The 21,022-nt window shown below is 43.6% G+C and overlaps 1 protein-coding gene across 3 annotated transcripts in view; it reads right to left on the minus strand.

Moving 5' to 3' along the window:
* Positions 1–21,022, minus strand: part of ATP6V1E1 (ATPase H+ transporting V1 subunit E1) — a 64,396-nt gene that overhangs the window by 9,945 nt on the left and 33,429 nt on the right. For all 3 annotated transcript variants that reach the window (XM_059684307.1, XM_059684306.1, XM_059684305.1), the window contains one exon: positions 17,761–17,827. In XM_059684307.1, the coding sequence (XP_059540290.1) occupies positions 17,761–17,827 (67 nt within the window). The remainder of the gene's footprint in view (positions 1–17,760; positions 17,828–21,022) is intronic.

Raw genomic sequence — 21,022 nt, forward strand, 5'->3', positions numbered from 1 at the left:
TCTCTCTCATCATTGATGTTTCTATCTTTCTCCCTCTCCCTTCTTCTCTGAAATCATAAAAACATATATATAAAAAAATAAAATAGCAAAATCCATTTAAAGCATGTGTGTGCTTTTATGTACGTGTGACCTTATTTGTTCTATCATTACAGAGAGTGTTTCTACACCCTGCCATGTCTTTTGTTTACTGTAGTTTGCTAAACTGTAAATAACTAGATGGCAACAAGTTAGACTGCAAAGGGTTACAAAATGTCTTTAGAACTAAAATTATATAAATGTTTATTTTCACAAACTCCTCAATATAAATTAGAAAAATTAAAGCTCCAACTGTATACTGAATTCAAGTTCATGCTACAGAATACTTGGACTATACATCTGTTCTAACGGGACCAAAACACTGACAGTTCACATATATCAACCTCTTCAGTTCCTCAACTGCACACTCCTCAAGCCAATACAATTTAGCTTTCTACCCTCATCCAAATGAAACCACTCTGGTAAAAGTCAGAAATGACATCCTGAATTACCAAATCAAAAGATCACTGTGCTTTTTCCTACTTTGATTCCTTGAAGCATAAGATACTATATTAAATTACCATTGTGTTCAAGTTTTTTTTGTTATTTTTAAATCCTCACCTGAGGATATGTTTATCCTATATATAATAAAAGGGTAAAATGCAAATTGTCCCCTCAACCAGGAGTTCGACCAGGGGGCGGGGCTGGCCCGCCAACGGCCCAGGGCCCCTACCCCCGGCTGTGCATGAATTCGTGCACCGGGCCTCTAATGTACACACACACACACACACACACACACACACACACACACACACACACACACATTCAGAGAGGAAGGTAAATGGAGAGGAGAGACAGAAACATTAATGATGAGAAAGAATCACTGATTGGCTGCCTCCTGCACACCCACTACTGGGGATTGAGCCGGTAACTGGGGCATGTGCCTTGACCGGGAACTGAACCATGACCTCCTGGGTCATAGGTCAATGTTCAACCACTGAGCCATGCAGGCTGAGCCTGTTTTTTCATTTTTTGTGGAACTTCCATGTTTTCTATAGTGGCTGTACCAATCTGCATTTCCACCAACAATGCATGAGAGTTCCCTTTTCTCCATATCCTCAACACTTGTTTGTTGATTTATTAATGATAGCTGTGAAGTGTAATTATGGTTTTAATTTGCATTTCTCTGCTATTAGTGACATCGGGCATCTTGTCCTATCTGTCTTCTTCTTTTTTTTTTAAAATATATTTTATTGATTTTTTACAGAGAGGAAGGGAGAGAGATATCTAGAAACATCGATGAGAGAGAAACATCGATCAGCGGCCTCCTGCACATCCCCCACTGGGGAAGTGCCTGCAACTCAGGTACATACCCTTGACCAGAATCGAACCTGGGACCTTGCAGTCCGCGGGCCGACGCTCTATCCGCTGAGCCAAACCGGCTTTGGCCTATCTGTCTTCTTTGGAGAACTGTCTATTCAGGTCCTTGCGCCTCCTGCCACACCCCCCCCCCCCGCCCCCGCTTTTGGCGGGTAAATATAAAATATTTGTTTTCTTTACAACTGTCTGACTAATGTCTATGAGTCCGTCTCTATTTTGCATGGTAGTTGAGTGTGTTCATTAAATTCCACATGAGTGAAATCTTATGGTACTTGTCTTTCTTTGACTGCTCTATTCATTTTTCAATTGGACACTTTCCTTCTGTATTTCTAACCTTCATCCATCTATTCAGTTGCCTAACTCAGTAACCCTTAAGTCATTCTTTTTTTTTTTTTAACTAAATCTTTATTGTTCAGATTATTACATTTGTTCCTCTTTTCCCCCCCATAACTCCCCTCCTCCCAGTTCCCGCCCCACCCTATGTCCTCACTCCCCACCCACTGTCCTCTTCCATAGGTGCACGATTTTTGTCGTCTCTTTCCACATCTCCCACACCCCTTTCCCCCCCAAGAATAGTCAGTCCATTCCCTTTCTATGTCCCTGATTCTACTATGATCACCAGATTATTTATTCACTTGATTCTTAGATTCACTTGTTGATAGATGCATATTTGTTGTTCATAATTTGTATCTTTACCTTTTTCTTCCTCTTCCTCTTCTTAAAGGATACCTTTCAGCATTTCATATAATACTGGTTTGGTGGTGATGAACTCCTTTAGCTTTTCCTTATCTGTGAAGCTCTTTATCTGACCTTCAATTCTGAATGATAGCTTTGCTGGATAAAGTAATCTTGGTTGTAGGTTCTTGGTATTCATCACTTTGAATATTTCTTGCCATTCCTTTCTGGCCTGCAAAGTTTCTGTTGAGAAATCAGCTGACAGTTGTATGGGTATTCCCTTGTAGGTAACTCGGTTTCTTTCTCTTGCTGCTTTTAAGATTCTCTCTTTGTCTTTTGCTCTTGGCATTTTAATTATGATGTGTCTTGGTGTGGTCTCTTTGGATTCCTTTTGTTTGGGGTTCTCTGCGCTTCCTGGACCTGCAAGTCTATTTCTTTCACCAGGTGGGGGAAGTTTTCTGTCATTATTTCTTCAAATAGGTTTTCAATATCTTGCTCTCTCTCATCTTCTGGCACCCCTATAATTCTGATGTTGGTACGCTTGAAGCTGTCCCAGAGGCTCCTTACACTATCTTCGTATTTTCGGATTCATTTTTCATTTTGCTTTTCCAGTTGGGTATTTTTTACTTCTTCGCATTTCGAATCTTTGACTTGATTCTTGCGCTCCTCTGGTCTGCTGTTGGGTGTCTGTATAATATTCTTTATTTCAGTCAGTGTATGCTTAATTTCTAGTTGGTTCTTTATCACAACATCAAGGGTCTCATTAGATTTCTTGAGGCTCTCACTACATTTATCGGCGGTCTCACCAGTCTTTTCGAGGGCCTTACTAAGTTTATCGGCAGCTTCTAGACAGTTCTTGAGAGACCTTAAAAGTGTGGTTTTGAGCTCTATAGCTTCCATTTCTGACATTTGCGTCCTGTTTATTTGTCTCCGCATTTTTTTATCTTTTCTTGGTGCACCCCCTAGTGGTCTTTGTGTGCAGTCTTGTAGTTAAGCCTTGATTGTTGTCGGTAATACCAGGGGTGATTTGACCTCCAGGCTAACTGGCTATGAGAGTCAGCTGTGTCTGCAGTGGGAGAGCTTCTGTGCTGGATCTCTAGGGCGGTGCTAATCTAGCCTTTGCCTGAGGCTATCCGGCAAATGGTTCTGCGCCGGGCTTGGGCGGAGCGGGTCCCCGGGGATCTACAGGACGGGCGGAGCGAGCAGTTATGGCTGCTCTCAGTTCCGTCCCTAGGGGCTCTGCCTCTCAGAGTCCCAGCAACTGCTGCAAACCTCGGAGAGAAAGCTGCCTTCAAGTTCTGACCGAAGCCAGACAGTCCCGTTTCTCCCGTTTGAGTCAGGGTCCCCAGAGACTCTCCTGGATCTGGAGCTCAGAGTCTGAAACTCCCTCCCGATTGAAAACAACAACCGCCCCTCCGCCGCCAGCCCGCTCTGCGCATGCACTCCACACCTGAGTATTTTGCTTCAGCACTGTGCCTCCTCTGAGTCTGGGTATGATATTCTCTTTCCTCCTAGTTGTAGAATTTCCACTCAGCCAGCCTTCCTGTGGTTCTGGATGATGTCTGTTCTGTCCTTTAGTTATATCTCTGAAGTGGTTGTTCGACGCAGCAATCTTTGGCGTTAACCTATGCCGCCATCTTGGTTTCTCCCCTTAAGTCATTCTTAATTCCTTTCCAATCACACATCACAACCTGTAAGTCACCAAATCCTGTGTATGCTATCTTTTTAGTATCTCTGCAATGAGGTTCTTGTCTTTTTTGTTGTGGCCTTTCTACTTCTGACTTGAAAGTTAAGCCATAACCTTCTGGCTTCCACTCCGCAGTGTTGCCAGGTCTCTCTAACACAAATCTCAGACTACAACAGTAGTTTTTAACGAGGTTCCCAGACCAACATCAAAATTACTCTGAGCTGCTTATTTAAATACTGATTCCTGACAATAATATAAAAATCTCTGAGATATAAATATTAAGATCCTCCAAGGGATTTTTATGCCTATTAAAGTTTGAGAACTAGCCAAAGGATAAAGTCCATAATCTTCAACAGGCATTCGAGGCTCTGTTAATTGAACCCAAATGTCTGTCTTACCTCATCTCATACCACTACCCACTCTACTACACTATATCTATTTCCTGCATGTGTTGTCAAATTAAGGGCTGTGTTTTTTGTTCAACTTGCTCCATCCCATCTCCTAGCCACTGACTAATTTTTTAACGTTATGTTCAAAAGGCTGTATAGGCACATCTTGTTTTCTTGTGCTTTACTTTATTGTATTTCATGTTGTAGTTTTTGTAAATTGAAGACGAAACCTTCCACCAGCAAAAAGATTATGATTCACTTTATTGCGATCTCGCATTAAGGCAGTCTGGAATCAAACGCAAAATACCAGAGATTTGCCTGCATGTAAATATTTTCTCCTGTCTAGATCCAGATAGGCAGCAGACACTTATAGGGCCTAGCAAATACAAGACAAGCCTAAGTATATTCTGAAATTCAAATAGCTTACTGTCTCAAGGGAACCCAGGACAATTATGAAATGAAAATATAGGAGAGAAACTAAAAGATCAAGTTAGTACTGAAAAGAGAGAGAATTTTATTTGTGATGATTTCAGTGGTAAGCAGACAAATTCTCTGGTTACTTAGGGAAGATATGTGGTATGAACTAGAATTGCTGATCTGTGTTTCAAAATTATGAAATGTAATCCTCTTCCTCTAGCCCATCTCTTGAAGAAAATGATGGTTAACAATATTTTGAAAAACTATCGGAAGTTGAATCTTTTCCATTTATAAAAAAATGTTCATTCCACAAAACTCCCCTCCCTCAAAATTTGAAAATCACTGTGTATGATGGGAGATGTTAGTAAAATGTACTAATATAACAATTGTGTAAATATTCTGGAGAGAAGAAAAAAAGTTGAGAAGCACTGGTATTGAAAAAGTAAAAAATTTATAAAAAAAGAAGAAAAACCCAGATTTTTCTTATATGTATTTTTATTTATTTTAAAAAATATATTTTATTGATTTTTCACAGAGAGGAAAGGAGAGGGATAGAAAGTAAGAAACAATGATGAGAGAGAAACATTGATCAGCTGCCTCCTGCACACCCCCTAATGGGGATGTGCCTGAAACCAAGGTACATGTCCTTGACGGGAATCGAATCTGGGATCCTTCAGTTTGCAGGCCTACGCTAAAATACAGTTAGGGCTATATGTATTTTTAAAAACACGACTTATATTCAACCTACTAGGATGTTAAATTCCACAAAAGCAAGGACTTACTTTTATTATATCTCTAATACTTAGAGATTATCACTTATTATCACTTAGTAAGCATTCACACATCCTATAACAGTGGTTCTCAACTTTCCTAATGCCGTGACCCTTTAATACAGTTCCTCATGTTGTGGTGACCTCCAACCATAAAATTATTTTCGTTGCTACTTCATAACTACTTTTGCTACTGTTATGAATTATAATGTAAATATCTGATATGCAGGATGTATTTTCTTTTCCTTTTTTTTATTGTATTTTTGCTTAAAGTATTACAAAGAGTATTACATATGTCTCCTATTTTTCCCGCCGTTGACAATCTCCTGTCCTCCCTACCCCCCAGTGTCTTATGTCCATTGAGTATGCTTATATGCATGCATACAAGTCCTTCGGTTGATCTCTTACCCTCCCCTCCTGCCCCCCAACATTCCCGCTGTAGTTTGACAGTCTGTTCGAGGCTGCTCTGCCTCTGTATCTATTTTTGTTCACAAGTTTATAATGGTCTTTATTATCCATAAATGAATGAGATCATGTGGTATTTTTCCTTCATTGACTGGCTTATTTCACTTAGCATAATGCTCTCCAGTTCCATCCATGCTGTTGCAAAAGGTAAGAATTCCTTCTTTTTTACAGCAGCATAGTATTCCATCCTGTAGATGTACCACAGTTTTCTAATCCATTCATCTACTGATGGGCACTTAGGCTGTTTCCAGATCTTAGCTATGGTGAATTGTGCTGTTATGAACATAGGGGTGCATATATCCTTTCTCATTGGTGTTTCTGGTTTCTTGGGATATATTCCTAGAAGTGGGATCACGGGATCAAATGGGAGTTCCATTTTTAGTTTTTTGGGGAAACTCCATACTGTCTTCCACAGTGTCTACACCAGTCTGCATACCCACCAGCAGTGCATGAGTGTTCCTTTTTCTCCACATCCTCTCCAGCAATTGTTGTTTGTTGATTTGTTGATGATAGCCAGTCTGACAGGTGTGAGATGGAACCTCATTGTTGTTTTGATTTGCATTTCTAAGATGATTAGTGATTTTGAGCTAGTTTTCATAAGTCTTTTGGCTTTCTGAATGTCCTCTTTTGAAAAGTGGCTAATTAGGTCCTTTGCCCATTTTTTGATTGGATTGTTTATCTTCCTTTTGTCAAGTTGTATGAGTTCCCTATAGATTTTGGAGATTAGGCCCTTATCAGATATGACATTGGCAAATATGTTTTCCCACACAGTGGGTTTTCTCATTGTTTTGTTGATGGTTTCTTTTGTTGTGCAGAAGCTTTTTATTTTGATGTAGTCCCATTTGTTCATTTTCTCTTTAGTTTCAAGTGCCCTAGGAGCTGTATCAGTGAAGAAATTGCTTTGGCATATGTCTGAGATTTTGTTGCCTTTGGATTCTTCTAGAATTTTTACGGTTTCCTGTCGTACATTTAAGTCCTTTATCCATTTTGAGTTTATTTTTGTGTATGGTGTAAGTTGGTGGTCTAGTTTCATTTTCTTGCATATATCTGTCCAATTTTCCCAACACCATTTATTGAAGAGACTATCTTGGCTCCATTGTATGTTCTTGCCTCCTTTGTCAAATATTAATTGAGCATATTGGTTTGGGCCGATTTCTGGGCTCTCTATTCTATTCCATTGATCTATATGCCTGTTCTCGTGCCAGTACCAGGCAGTTTTGAGAACAGTGGCTTTGTAATACAACTTGATATCTGGTATTGAGATCCCACCTACTTTGTTCTTTTTCAGGATTGCTGCAGCTATTCGGGGTCTTTTTTTATTCCAGATGAATTTTTGGAGAGTTCGTTCTAGATCTACGAAGTATGCCATTGGTATTTTAATGGGAAGTGCATTGAATTTATAGATTGCTTTGGGTAGTATGGACATTATGATGATGTTGATTCTACGAATCCATGAACACGGTATGTTCTTCCATCTGTTTATGTCTTCCTCTATATCTTTTTTCAACGTCCTGTAGTTTTCTGAGTAGAGGTCTTTTACCTCTTTAGTTAAGTTTATTCCTAGGTAGCTTAATTGTTTTGGTGCGATGGTAAACGGGATTGTTTTTATAATCTCTCTTTCTGTAAGTTCACTATTGGTGTATAGAAATGCTATAGATTTCTTGGCGTTAATTTTGTATCCTGCTACATTGCCAAATTCATTTATTAAGTCTAGTAGTTTTTTGATGGAGTCTTTAGGGTTTTTTATGTGTAATATCATGCCACCTGCAAATAAGGACAGTTTTACTTCTTCTTTTCCAATTTGGCTGCCTTTTATTTCTACTTCTTGTCTAATTGCAATGGCTAATACTTCCAGTACTGTGTAGAACAGGAGTGGTGAGAGGGGGCATCCCTGTCTTGTTCCTGTTCTTAGGGGAAATGGTGTTAGTTTTTGTCCATTGAGTATGATCTTGTCTGTGGGCTTGTCATATATGGCTTTTATTATGTTGAGGTATGATCCTTCTATTCCCACCTTGCTGAGAGATTTTTTTTTTTTTTTTTATCAAAAATGGGTGTTGGATTTTGTCAAATGCTTTTTCTGCATCAATTGATATGACTATGTGGTTTTTTTCTTTCAATTTGTTCATGTGATGTATTACGTTTATTGATTTGCGGATATTGTATCATCCTTGCATCCCTGGGATAAATCCTACTTGGTTGTGGTCTATGATCTTTCTGATGTACTGCTGGATCCGATTTGCTAAGATTTTGTTGAGGATTTTGGCATCTATGTTCATGAGGGATATTGGCCTGTAATTCTCTTTGATTGTGTTGTCTTTACCTGTTTTTGGTGCTAGGGTGATGCTGGCTTCATAGAATGAGCTTGGAAGTGTTCCTTCCTCTTGAATTTTTTGTAGTAGTCTGAGGAGGATAGGTTTTAGTTCTTCCTTGAATGTTTGGTAAAACTTCCCTGTGAAGTCATCTGGCCCTGGGCATTTGTTTGCTGGGAGCTTTTTGATGACTACTTCAATTTCCTCCATAGTTATTGGCCTATTGAGATTTTTAGATTCTTCCTGATTGAGTTTGGGAAGGTTGTATTTTTCTAGGAATATGTCCATTTCCTCCAGGTTGTCTAGTTTGTTGGAGTAGAGTTGTTCATAGTATTTTTTAACAATCATTTGTATTTCTGTGGGGTCTGTTGTTATTTCGCCTCTATCATTCCTGATTTTGTTTATTTGGGTTCTCTCTCACTTTGTTTCTTGGTGAGCCTGGCTAGAGGTTTGCCAATCTTGCTTATCCTTTCAAAGAACCAGCTCTTGGTTTCATTGATTTTATGTATTATTTTTTTGGTCTCTATGTCATTTATGTCTGCTCTAATCTTCATTATCTCCTTCCTTCTGCTCACTCTGGGCTTTTCTTGTTGCTCTCTTTCTAGTTCTTTGAGATGTAGAGTTAGATGATTTACTACCATTTTTTCTTGTTTTTTGAGATAGGCCTGTAGAAATATAAACTTCCCTCTCAGGACTGCATTCATTGTGTCCCATAGATTTTGGATTGTTGTGTTTTCATTGTCATTAGGTTCCAAGATGTTTTTAATTTCTTCTTTGATGTCATTGGTAACCCAATCAATCTACACTAATAAAAGAGAAAAATGGTAATTGGCGTACGACGATACCCTTTTCATTGGCTAATCAGGGCTATATGCAAATTAACTGCCAACTATGATTGGCAGTTAACTGCCAACTATGATTGGCAGTTAACTGCCAACTATGATTGGCAGTTAACAGCCAACTATGATTGGCAGTTAACTGCCAACAAGATGGCGGTTAATTTGCATATGTAGGCACAATGCAGGGAGGCGAAAGGGAAAGCAGGAAGAAGCCCCCTGCCACTGACAGTGATTGGAAACCCAGGGGGGAGCTAAGAGCTGGGGGGCAGGGCAAAGGCGGCCCTGGGGCCACCTTTGCCCTGCCCCCCAGCCATGATCGGAGAATCAGGCGCCTTTGCCGCCCTGGCCAGTGATAGCAGGAAGTAGGGGTGGAGCCAGCGATGGGAGCTGGGCACGGTCGAAGCTGGCAGTCCCGGGAGCTAGGGGTCCCTTGCCTGGGCCTAAAGCGGAGCCCACGATCACAGGGCCGCTGCCGCTGCAGGTCCCCGCTGCCTGAGCCGGAAGCCTCAGCCAGTGGCGTTAGGCGTGGGCAGGGGCGGAGCCTGCAACCGCGGGGAGCTGGGGGTCCCCTGCCCAGGCCTGACACCTCTGCCGGAGGCCTCAGGCCTGGTCAAGGGGCCGATCCGGTGATTGGTGATCGGAGGGTAATGAGGGTCAACTCCTCTGGCCGAGGCATCAGGCCTGGGTGGGGGGCTGAGCCGGGGATTGGGGGGATATGATGGTCCCCTTGCCCAGGCCTGAAGCCTGGGTCAGGGGCGTCAGGCTTGGGCGGGGGGTGGAGCAAGCGATCAGAGGGAGATGGGGGTCCCCTGCAGAGGCATGATTCCTGGGCCAGAGGCCTCAGGCCTGGGCGGGGGCCAGAGCCAGTGATCGGGGGGAGATGGGGGTCCCCTGTCCAAGCCTGACACCTCTGGCGGAGGCGTCAGGCCTGGGCAAGGGGCCGATCAGGCAATCGGAGTGTGATGTGGGTCGACGCCTCTGGCCGAGGCGTCAGGCCTGGGCAAGGGGCAGAGCCAGCAATCGGAGGGGTCTGGGGGTCAATGCCTGAGGGCTCCCAGTATGTGAGAGGGGGCAGGCTGGGCTGAGGGACATTCCCCCCCCCTCCCCCCACACCTAGTGCACGAATTTCGTGCACCGGGCCCCTAGTATTTAATAACATGCTATTCAGCTTCCAAGTGTTTGAGTATTTTGTGTTGTTTTTATTGTAGTTTATTTCTAATATTATGCCATTGTGGTCTGAGAAGATGCTTGGTATGATTTCAATCTTCTTGAATTTGGGAAGACTTTGTTTGTGACCCAATATGTAGTCTATTTTTGAAAATGTCCCATGAGCACTTGAGAAGAACGTATATTCCGTGGCTTTGGGGTGAAATGTTCTGAAGATGTCAATTAAGTCCATCTGATCTAGTGAGTCATTTAGGATTGCTGTTTCTTTGCTGATTTTTTGTCTAGAGGATGTATCCAGTGATGTCAGTGGTGTTTTAAAGTCCCCTACTATGATTGTATTGTTGTTGATCTCTCCCTTGATACCTTCCAGGAGTTTTTTTTATGTATTGGGTGCTCCTGCACTGGGTGCATATATGTTTATCAGGGTTATATCTTCTTGTTGTATTGATCCCTTTAGTATTATGAAGTGGCCTTCCTTATCTCTTGTATGGCCTTCACTTTGAGGTCTATTTTGTCTGATATAAGTATTGCTACCCCACTTTTTTTTCATTTCCATTTGCCTGAAAGATATTTTTCCATCCCTTCACTTTCAGTCTGTGCGAGTCCCTTATTCTGAGGTGGGTCCCTTGTAGACAGCAAATATATGGGTCATGGTTTTTTATCCATTCAGCCACTCGATGTCTTTTGATTGGAGCATTTAGTCCATTTACGTTCAAAGTTATTATTGAAAGGTACCTGTTTGTAGCCATTTCTGTTTTTTGTGCCTGTTTTCTTTCTTAGCTTTCTATTTCTTCTTTTTACACCAGTCCCTTTAGCATTTCTTGCATTGCTGGGTTGGCAGTGATAAACTCCCTTAGCCTTTTTTTGTCTGTGAAGCTTCTCATTTCCCCTTCAAGTTTGAATGAAAGCCTTGCTGGATAGAGTATTCTTGGATTCAGTCCTTTGCTTTGCATCACTTTGTAAATTTCCATCCATTCTTTTCTGGCCTGATGTGTTTCTGTTGAGAAATCATTTGATAATCTAATGGGAGATCCCTTGTATGTAACTTTCCGTCTCTCTCTTGCAGCCTGTAAGATTCTCTCTTTGTCCTGAATATTTGCCATGGTAATTATGATGTGTCTTGGTGTGGGTCTTTTCGGGTTCACCTTGTTTGGGACTCTCTGTGCTTGTGTGACTTTTTTCTTCCCCACCTCAGGGAAGTTTTCTGATATTATTTCTTCAAAAGGTTTTCTAACCCTTGTTCCTCTTTCTGTTGTTCTGGCACCCCTATTATTCGTATGTTTCGTTTCATGTTGTCTCATAGCTCCCTTAGGCTCTCCTCCTGTCTTTTAATTTTTTTCTCCAATTGAAGTTGAGTTTGGGTGTGTTTTGCTTCCTTGTCTTCTAATTTGCTAATTCGGTCCTCCGCTTCTCCTACTCTACTGTTAAAACTTTGAATGGTGTTTTTTATTGCAGCTATATCACTCTTCATTTCTTCTTGGTTCTTACATAATTTTTTGATTTTTTCATCCGTTTCTTTTTGATTCTTACATAAGTTGTTGATTTTTTCATCTGTTTCTTCTTGCTTCTTGCATAAGTTGTTGATTTTTTCCTCCATCCGGTTTATGCATTCTAGGACCCTTAATCTGAATTCTTTTTCTGTCATGCTGAATGCCTCTGTTTCACTTAGCCACTTTTCTGACGAGTCCTCCTTTTCTTTCCTTTGGGGGTTTCTTTGTCTACCCATGTTTGATCTCACCGACATATCTAGATATTGAGTCGTTCAGGGGCTGATCCTTGGGTGGCAGCGGCTTCTCGGGCTGTGGTTGCTCCTCGGGCGGTTGTGGTAGCAGCTGCTCCTCAGTTGTCAGCAGCTCCTCTTGTGGGTGCTGTTCACAGCTATCGTGGCTCCTCTGGCTGCTGTTCCTTGGATGGGGGTAGGCTACACATGCAGCTGCTACTCCTTGAACTGGGGCAGACTGCTCACGTGGCTGCTGATCCTTGAATGGGGGCTGGCTGCACGCTGCTGTTGTTCCTCTGGTGGTGGGCTGCTTGTGGGGCTACTGCTTGTGGACTTGGACAGGTTGACTGCAAGTCTGTTGCTCCTCGGACAGGGGTGGGCTGCTTGCAAGGCTGCTGCTCTTTGGATGAGAGTGAGCTGCAGGCATGGCTGCTCCTCCTCGGACGAGGGCGTGACACTCACCTGGCTGCTGCTCGTTGGACAGGTGCAGGCTGTTGTGGCTCTGCTCCTCGGACCGGTGCGTGCTGCGCAGGGCTGCCACTCCTTGGACGTGGGCAGTCTGCTCGTGTGGCTGCTGCTCCTCGGACTGAGGTGGGCTGCTGCTGCTCCTCGAATGGGGCCGGGCCGCAAGCAGAACTGTTGCTCCTCAGATTGGGCAGGCTCCTCGTGCGGCTGCTGCTGCTTGGACGAGGGCAAGATGCTTGTGCAGCTGCTGCTCCTCGGACTAGTGCAGGGTGCGTGCAGCTGCTTCTCCTCGGATGGGGGCAGGCTGCACATGGCTGCCGCTCCTCAGACGTAGGAAGACTGCTTGTGCGGCTGCTGCTCCTCGGACAGGTTGGACTGCTCGCATGGTTGCTCCTCCTTGGATGGGGAATCGGGTTGCTCACACAGCTGCTGCTCCTTGGACAGGGGCAGGCCACGTGAGGCTGTTGCTCTTAGGCTCAAGGCAGGCTGCTCACGGGGCTGATGCTCCCTGGACAAGAGTGTGCCTCTCACGTGTCTGCTTCTCATGTGGTTAACGACATAATGTGAAAAGAAGTAGGAAATAAAGGAACAAACAAAAATAAGGAGAACAAACCAAAAAGCAAAAAAAAAAAAAAAAGCTAACAAAATAATAATAAAAAAATAAAAATGAAAAATTGAAATGTCATTCCTTTGGCTGGCTTAAGATCCCAGTTCTCTGGAGTGTCTGTGATTTTTTGTTGTTGTTGTTTGCAGGATGTATTTTCATTGTTACAAATTGAACATAATTAAAGCATAGTGATTAATCACAAAAACAATATGTAATTATGTTTTCCAATGGTCTTAGGTGGCCCCTGTGAAAGGGTCGTTCGACCCCCAAAGGGGTCGCAACCCACAGGTTGAGAACTGCTGTCCTATAAAATAAAAGCCTAATATGCTAAGTGTCCGGTTGTCCAGTCGTCTGTTCAACCAATCAAAGCATAATAAGCTAATGATATGCTAAGACCGCTCAACTGCTTGCTATGACATGCACTGACCACGAGAGGGCAGATGCTCCAACTGGCAGGTTACCTTGCTGCTGGGGTCTGGCCCATCGGGACTGAGCGAGACGGGCTGGACATGCCCTGGAGCCCTCCTGTGGTCCTGCCCTGGCTGGCCAACCTCCCACGTCCCTCCCCAGCCCTGATTGTGCACCGGTGGGGTCCCTTACCTTGGCCTGCACTCTCACAATCCGGGACCCCTCAGGGGATGTCAGAGAGCTGGTTTCCACCCAATCCCACAGGCCAGGCGAAGGGACCCCACTGGTGCACGATTTGTGCACTGGACCTCTAGTTTGATAAATAAATGACTGATCTGAACTTTAGGTATCATGCTATATCCATGACAACTAAAATTTCCTTATAAAGCCAAACTAGTAGTTATTTATGTATTTTAAAGGATTTAAAGGAGTTTCCAATAAAAACTTAAATTAGTATTTTAAAATTAGAAAAAAAACAAACAAAATATTATTAAAATATAATTGTATTGATTTTAGAGGAAGGGAGAGGGAGAGGGAATTAGAAACATCAATGTGAGGGAACATTATCAATCAGCTGCCTTCTGCACACCCCCTTCTGGGGATCAAGTTCAAAATCAGGCATGTCCCCTGACTGGGAATGGAACCACAATCTCTTGGTTCCTGAGTTGACATCAACCACTGAACCAAACTAGCCAGGTGAGCTGATTATTTTTCTTAAAACAGCTTGTCCTTCTAACTTCCCATTTTTGTTAGTGAAACGATTATTCTCCTAGTTAGTGAGGCCTGAAATTCAGTATTTGGTGTTGAACGTGGAAGAGGAGGAATCAATCAGTAATCAACATCTGGAATGTCTTCCAATAAAACGTGTCAACACTGACACCGTGCCAGATTAATCTAATATAAACCACATCTTATGAAATCAGTTTGTTTCTTTAATTATTCAAAAAAATGGTATGTTTTCCATTTACTCAAGTTTTATAGCTTTTTCATATAGGTCTTATTCACTTAAATTTATTCCCAAAAATTAAATAATTTTTGTAGCTATTACTCGCTAATTGGTTATTGTTTGCATAGAGAAAAACTCAATTCCTGTAAGTCATCTTTTGAAAGAATTACCAGTTCTTACTGTTTTTTTTCTGTATAGATTATATGTGCAAAAATAATTTTCTTCCTTTCCAATATTTATATAACTTATTTCTCCACTTTATAAGGAATCTAGGTCCTCTAAAATAACAATGAATAACAGTGGAATATCAGCAGGCATCCTTGTTTAGTTCCTGAATACAATTCTAATACCTCTAGGCTTTCCCAACTAAATTGCATGTATCTGGAGGTTTTCTGTCCTCTTCCCAGGACAACAATACTTCCCAAATGGTTTTCTTTTTCTTTTTTAAATATATTTTATTGATTTTTTACAGAGAAGGGAGAGGGATAATGAGTAAGAAACATCGATGAGAGAAACATCGATCAGCTGCCTCCTGCACACCCCCTACTGGGGATGTGCCTGCAACCAAGGTACATGCCCTTGACCAGAATCTAACCTGGCACCCTTCAGTCCGCAGGCCGATGCTCTATCCACTGAGCCAAACAGGTTAGGGCCCCAATAGTTTTCTTGTGTTTAACCTTTTCCCTGTTAAACTTAGCCTATACACTCATACATGGACCTTATTTATGATAGTCCCCATAAAATAAAATAAAAACTTCAATGAAGCTTTCAATTGAAAGTAGGTGAACCTCTTTAACCTGTACTTATGCCTTATATTAACTCTAGCCTACATTTCTAAACTCCATAGTGCCTATCACCCTCATATATGTTGTCAATCCATGACATGCTGTATGATCCAGAAGGGTCTATGAGTTCTGTTAGATCAGAGGGTCCTTTAAGACAGGAATATATCTTATTCATTTTTATACTTATGTTCTCTCACTCTCAAAATCATCCTATATAATAAAAGCCTAATATGCAAATTGTCCCCTCTGGTGGTCATTTGACCAGGAGTTGGACCGCTCGCTATGACGTGCGCTGACTACAGGGAGCGATGTGGAACATGGCAGGCGTCAGCGACGCAGCACTGGTAGGGGGCGGCAGTGGAGGCACTGCCTTCCCCAATGGGCCCCAACAAGAGTGGGACCACAGCGGGATGGTGGAGCAGATGGGCGGGCAGTGCCAGGCAAAGGTGGGTGTGAGCGGGGGCCCTGATAGCCCCGCAGATGGCAACCAGTGATGGAGGCAAGGGGTGGGGCCACTGCCTGGCTCCCAGGCACTGAGGGAGCCAGGTGGGAGCCCTACCGCCCCACCAATTGCCCCGCAGACAGCGACCAGTGGCAGTGGCGGGTGACGGGGCCGCCACCTGGCTCCAAGGGGCTGATAGAGAAAGGGCAAATAGCAGTATTAAAATATTTTTTCTAATTATTTTCCTTTCAATGTACACAAATCTGTGCATGGGGCCACTAGTTCAACTCTTTATTTAGCTAATGTTAACTAGTGAGTTCTCTATTAATAGGCAAATAAATACTATAATTTCACTAGAGGCCCGGTGCACAAAAATTTGTGCACTCGGGGGTGGGGGGGGCGGTGCCTCAGACTGGCCTGTGCCCTCTTGCAGTCTTGCCGGGAGCCGGTCCATCCTTGCTGTTTCAAAGGACCTGGCATATATGGCATACTGTTCTTAAGATGTTTGCTCACCTTCTTGGCACTATGTGTTTTAACCAAGGTCTCCTCTCTGAGAAAGGTTGCTTCCCCAGGTAGGGATTTTCCCCTGAAGTTAGGGAGGGAATAAAACCCTTCAACTAAGTGCCAGGCGGGTAATTAATCACTTTAACTATGAACAATCATGCTTAAGCTACATAATCTTTACTCCCTGGAATGGAGATAAGAAACGCCCTAACCTTTGGAATAGAGATTGATAGGACTGAATCAACTGGTATAAATACAGATGTAACAAGACAGAAAGAGACAGAACTTAGAACAGAACTGAGAAGGCAGAACCTACACAGAAGAACTTCACTGGAGAGAACATGGCAAAAGATCCTGGACAGAAACTGGCAACAGAACCTAGAGACAGAACCTAGCGAGAGAACATGGCAAAAGATCCTGGACTGAACCTGACTACAGAAATTGGCAAGAGAACCTGACTAGAACCTGGTGACTGAACCTGGCTGGAGAACCTGGATAGAACCTGGCTGGAGATCCTAAGCAGAACCTCTCTGGATATCAAGACCAGAACTTGGCTGGAGATCCTGGCTAGGTTGCTGATCAACTGAACGCTGTCTCCGTGTCATTCCTTCTTCGCCGACTCCGTCTTCGCCTTTGGAGACCCCTGGACCTGCTGGGGCTGGACCCCGGCACAGTCTGGGACCCCTCGGGAGATAACGACCTGCTGGCTTAGGCCTGCTCCCGGGTGGCAGAGGGCAGGCCCAATCCCTAGGTGCAGCCCCTGATTGGGCTCAGAGCAGGGCCAATTGGGGAGTTGGGGCGCCTTCCCCTGTCATGCACAGAGCAGGGCAGATTGGGAGGTTGCGATGCCACCCTCAGTCACGCTCAGGGTAGGGCCGATTGGGGGGTTGGGGCGCCGCCCTCTATCACCCACAGAGCAGGGCCGATCAGGGGGTTGGGGCGCCGCCACTGTCACACTCAGGGCAGGGCCAATGGGGAGGTTATGGCTCTACCCAGTCACACACAGAGCAGGGCCCGTGGGGGGCGGGGGGTTGGTGCCCCTCCCCCTGTCACACACAGAGCTGCAGGGCGATCAGGGGGTTTGGGCGCTGCCCCCTGTCATGCTGATCCCGGTGCCGGGAGGCCTCGCGGCTCCACTGATCCTGGTGCTGGGAGGCATATTACCCTTTTACTATATAGAATAGAGGCCAGGTGCATGGGTGGGGCTGGCTGGTTTGCCCTGAAGGGTGTCCTGGATCAGGGTGGGGGTCCCCACTGGGGTGCCTGGCCAGTCTAACTGAGGGGCTGAGGGCTGTTTTCAGGCTGGGACTGAAGCTCCCAACTGCTCCGTTTTTTCTTTTTCTTTTTTAATTCTGGGCCAGCTTTAGCTCTGAGGCCTCAGCTGCTGAAAACAGGTTTCTGGCCTTTGTTTATCGTCTGTATTTGATACAATGTTGCGGTCCGGCTGGCTGAAGCTCCGCTGAGTAAAGCAGGTTTCTGGGGTTTTTTTAGCTTCTTTATTCGCAACATAGTTGCTGAGAGTTGCAGCTGAGAGGCCGGCAAGTCAGGCGGGGAACGTTGGAGTTCTCTGTCACTGAAGCAAGCAAGCCTCCCTTTTCGCATCAGCTGCCTGGCTGCCGGCCGCCATCTTGGCTGCCAGTTAATTTGCATATCTCGGCCCTACTCTGTGAGTGACAGGGGGATTAGCCAATGGGAAGGGTAGCAGAGTGACACTAATTACCATGTTTCTCTTTTATTAGTGTGGATAACTAATAGAGGCTAATTACTCACTGTAACAAGATCATCTCTCGCTCTGAGGACTTTGAGTCTTGCTTGATTCATCATATTGGACATCTGACTGCAAAAGATAGAAAAAAATAGTATCAGTACAGTATAAAAAACAAAAACCATTGAGAAGTCCACTAAAATTCACTTAATTATTTCTACCAACTTATTTTTTTCTTTTAAATCTTCATTGTTGAGAATATTACAGAGGTCACCCTTTTTACTCCCATTCGTCCCCTCCACCCAGTTCCTGGTCCACCCCAGGCCTAAACCACCCTACTGTCTGTGTCGATAGGTAATACATTTGGTTAATCTCTTCTCCCCGCTCCCACCCACTTCCATCTGAGATTTGTCAATTTATTCCATGTTTCTATGCCGACTCAATTTTATTCACCAGTTTATTTTGTTCATTAGGTTTATGGTTGGTTATTTTGATTGTTATATTCAATTGTTGATAGATATGTGTCTGTTGCCTTTTACTGTTGATATATTTTATCTCTTTCTCCTTCTTCTTCTTCCTATTCTTACAGAATACCCTTCCACATTTCATGTAATAATGGTTTGGTGGTGGTGAACTACTTTACTTTTTTTCTGGTTTGTGAAGTTCTTTATCTGACCCTCAATTCTAAATGAGAGTTTGCTGAGTAATCTTGGTTGTAGGTACTTACTATTCATCACTTTCAGTATTTCTTGCCACTCCCTTCTGGCCTGCAAAGTTTCTGTTGAGAAGTCAGCTAACAGTACTATGGGTGCTCCCTTGCAGGTAACTAACTGCTTATCTTGTGCTGCTTTTAAGATTCTATCTGTCCTTAAGACTTGGCATTTTAATTACGATGTATTTTGGTGTGGGCCTCGTTGGGTTCCTCTTGTTTGGGACTCTCTGAGGTTCCTAAACTTGTAAGTCTATTTCTTTTACCAGGTAGGGGAAGTGTTCTGTATCTTGCTCTCTCTCATCTCCTTCTGGCACCCCCATAACGCAAATGTTGGTAGGCTTGAAGTTGTTTCAGAAGCTCCTTACACTATATTCATGTTTTTGGACTTTTTTCTTTTTGCTCTTCTAATTGGATGTTTTTTGCTTCCTCATATTCCAAATCCTTGATTTGATTCTCAGAATCCTCTACTCTACTGTTGAAACCTTGTAAATTATTCTTTATTTCAGTTAGTGTATGCTTAACTTCTGACTGGTCCTTTTTCATGTCTTTGACATTCTCACTAAGATGCTTGAAAGTTTCATGAAGATCCTTGAATAAGCTTATAACATGGTTTTGATTTCTGTATTCAGCAGTTTTCTCACTTCCATTTCTTTCAATTGTGACATGCTTCTTTGTCTCCCCATTTTGGCTGCTTCCCTGTGTTTCTTTTTATGTATTAGGTAGAGCTGCTGTGTCTCCTAGAATTGGTAAAGTGGCCTTGTATAGTAGGTGTCCTGTAGGACCCAATGGCTCAGTCTCCCCAGTCACCTGATATGGCACTCTAGGGACCCTGTGTGGGCTGTGTGCAGTCTTATTGGAGTTGAGCTCTGATTGCAGTTGGTGTCACTGGGAGGAGTTGACCTCCAGGCCAATTGGCTATAAGGACCAGCTTTACTACAGTGGGAGAGCTGCTATGCAGGAGACACCCCTATGGAGCAGGACTTACTTAAGGGAGGTTTTGGTGCTCACTGAGTCTGCTTCTTGAGTGTGTTACTTGTGGATGTGTAGAATTGTAATATGGTATGGTCTGAGGCTGTCAAATGGGTGCATTGGCTCTGGGGCTTCCAGGGAGGTGCAAAGTCAGCCACTGGAGTCACCCAGCAGGAACTACAGAGAGGTCTGCAGATGACTGCTACTTGTATTGGGCCTGTGAAGAAAGGCAGGCTGAAGCTAGTGCCGGGTCTTGGGCCTTTTACTGATAGGTTTGGGGGCATGCTGTTACCACCTTCAGCTTGTTTGAGAGATTTTTAACAAGATTTGAAGCCTGAGCCAGGACAGGCCATTCATATGGAAAAGCAACTGCAAACAGCTTGGGTGGGGCTACAAACTTGATGGGGCAGAGTCTCAGGGAATCTTCAGGGTGGAACAAAGTTTACTCCAGGCTGAGGGGAGACTCAGATATGGCTGCTAGTCAGCCCTGAGATAGGGGAGGTCCCAGCACTGGAACAATGTCCCTTGTAAGTATCTCAACTGGGAGAAAACCGACCCCAAGTTCCTGCCCCCATGCCAGACAATCCAGTTCCTCCCCATATGTGCCTGGGTTCCCCAGGACTGGAGCTTGGAGGAAGTGGCACTGTGTAAGATTGTGCCTGGGCAATTTTTTCTATCTTTAATTTCTTTATTGGTTAAGGTATTACAAATGTGTCCTTACCCCCCCATTAACCCCCAACCACCCCGCCCCCTCATGTTCTCATCCCCCTGTTGTCCATGTCCATTGGTTTGGCTTATATGCATGCATACAAGTCCTTTGGTTGATCTCTTCCCCTTACCCCCACCCTCCCCTACTTTCCCTCTGGGGATTGATAGTCTGCTGTTTCTCTGTCTTTGGATCTGTCCCTGTTCATCGGTCTATGTTGTTCTCTATATTCCACAAATGAGTGAGATCATGTGGTGTCTATCTTTCTCTGACTGGCTAATTTCACTTAGCATAATGCTCTCGAGTTCTATCCATGCTGTTGCAAATGGCAAGAGTTTCTTCTTTTTTACCTAAGCGTAGTATTCCATTGTGTAGATGTACCACAGTTTTTTAATCCACTCATCTGCTGATGGGCACTTAGGCTGTTTCCAAATCTTAGCTATGGTGAATTGTGCTGCTATGAACATAGGGGTGCATATATCCTTTCTGATTGGCGTTTCTGGTTTCTTGGGATATTGGAGTTCCATTTTTAGTTTTTTGAGGAAACTCCATACTGTTCTTCACAGTGGCTGCATGAGTCTGCATTCCCACCAGCAGTGAAGAAGGGTTCCTTTTTCTCCACATCCTCTCCAACACTTGTTTGTTGATTTGTTGATGACAGCCATTCTGGCAGGTGTGATATGATACTGCATTGTTGTTTTGATTTGCATCTCTCGTATAATTAGTGACTTTGAGCATGTTTTCATATGTCTTTCGGCCTTCTGTATGTCCTCTTTCGAAAAGTGTCTATCTAGGTCCATGGCCCATTTTTTGATTGGATTGTTTATCTTCCTATTGTTAAGTTGCATGAGTTCCCTGTAGATGTTGGAGATTAAACCCTTATTGGTGATATCATTGGCAAATATGTTCTCCCATGCAGTGGGCCTTCTTGTTGTTTTGT

Source organism: Myotis daubentonii, chromosome 2, assembly GCF_963259705.1.
Source record: "Myotis daubentonii chromosome 2, mMyoDau2.1, whole genome shotgun sequence".
NCBI classification, from domain to species: Eukaryota; Metazoa; Chordata; class Mammalia; order Chiroptera; family Vespertilionidae; genus Myotis; species Myotis daubentonii.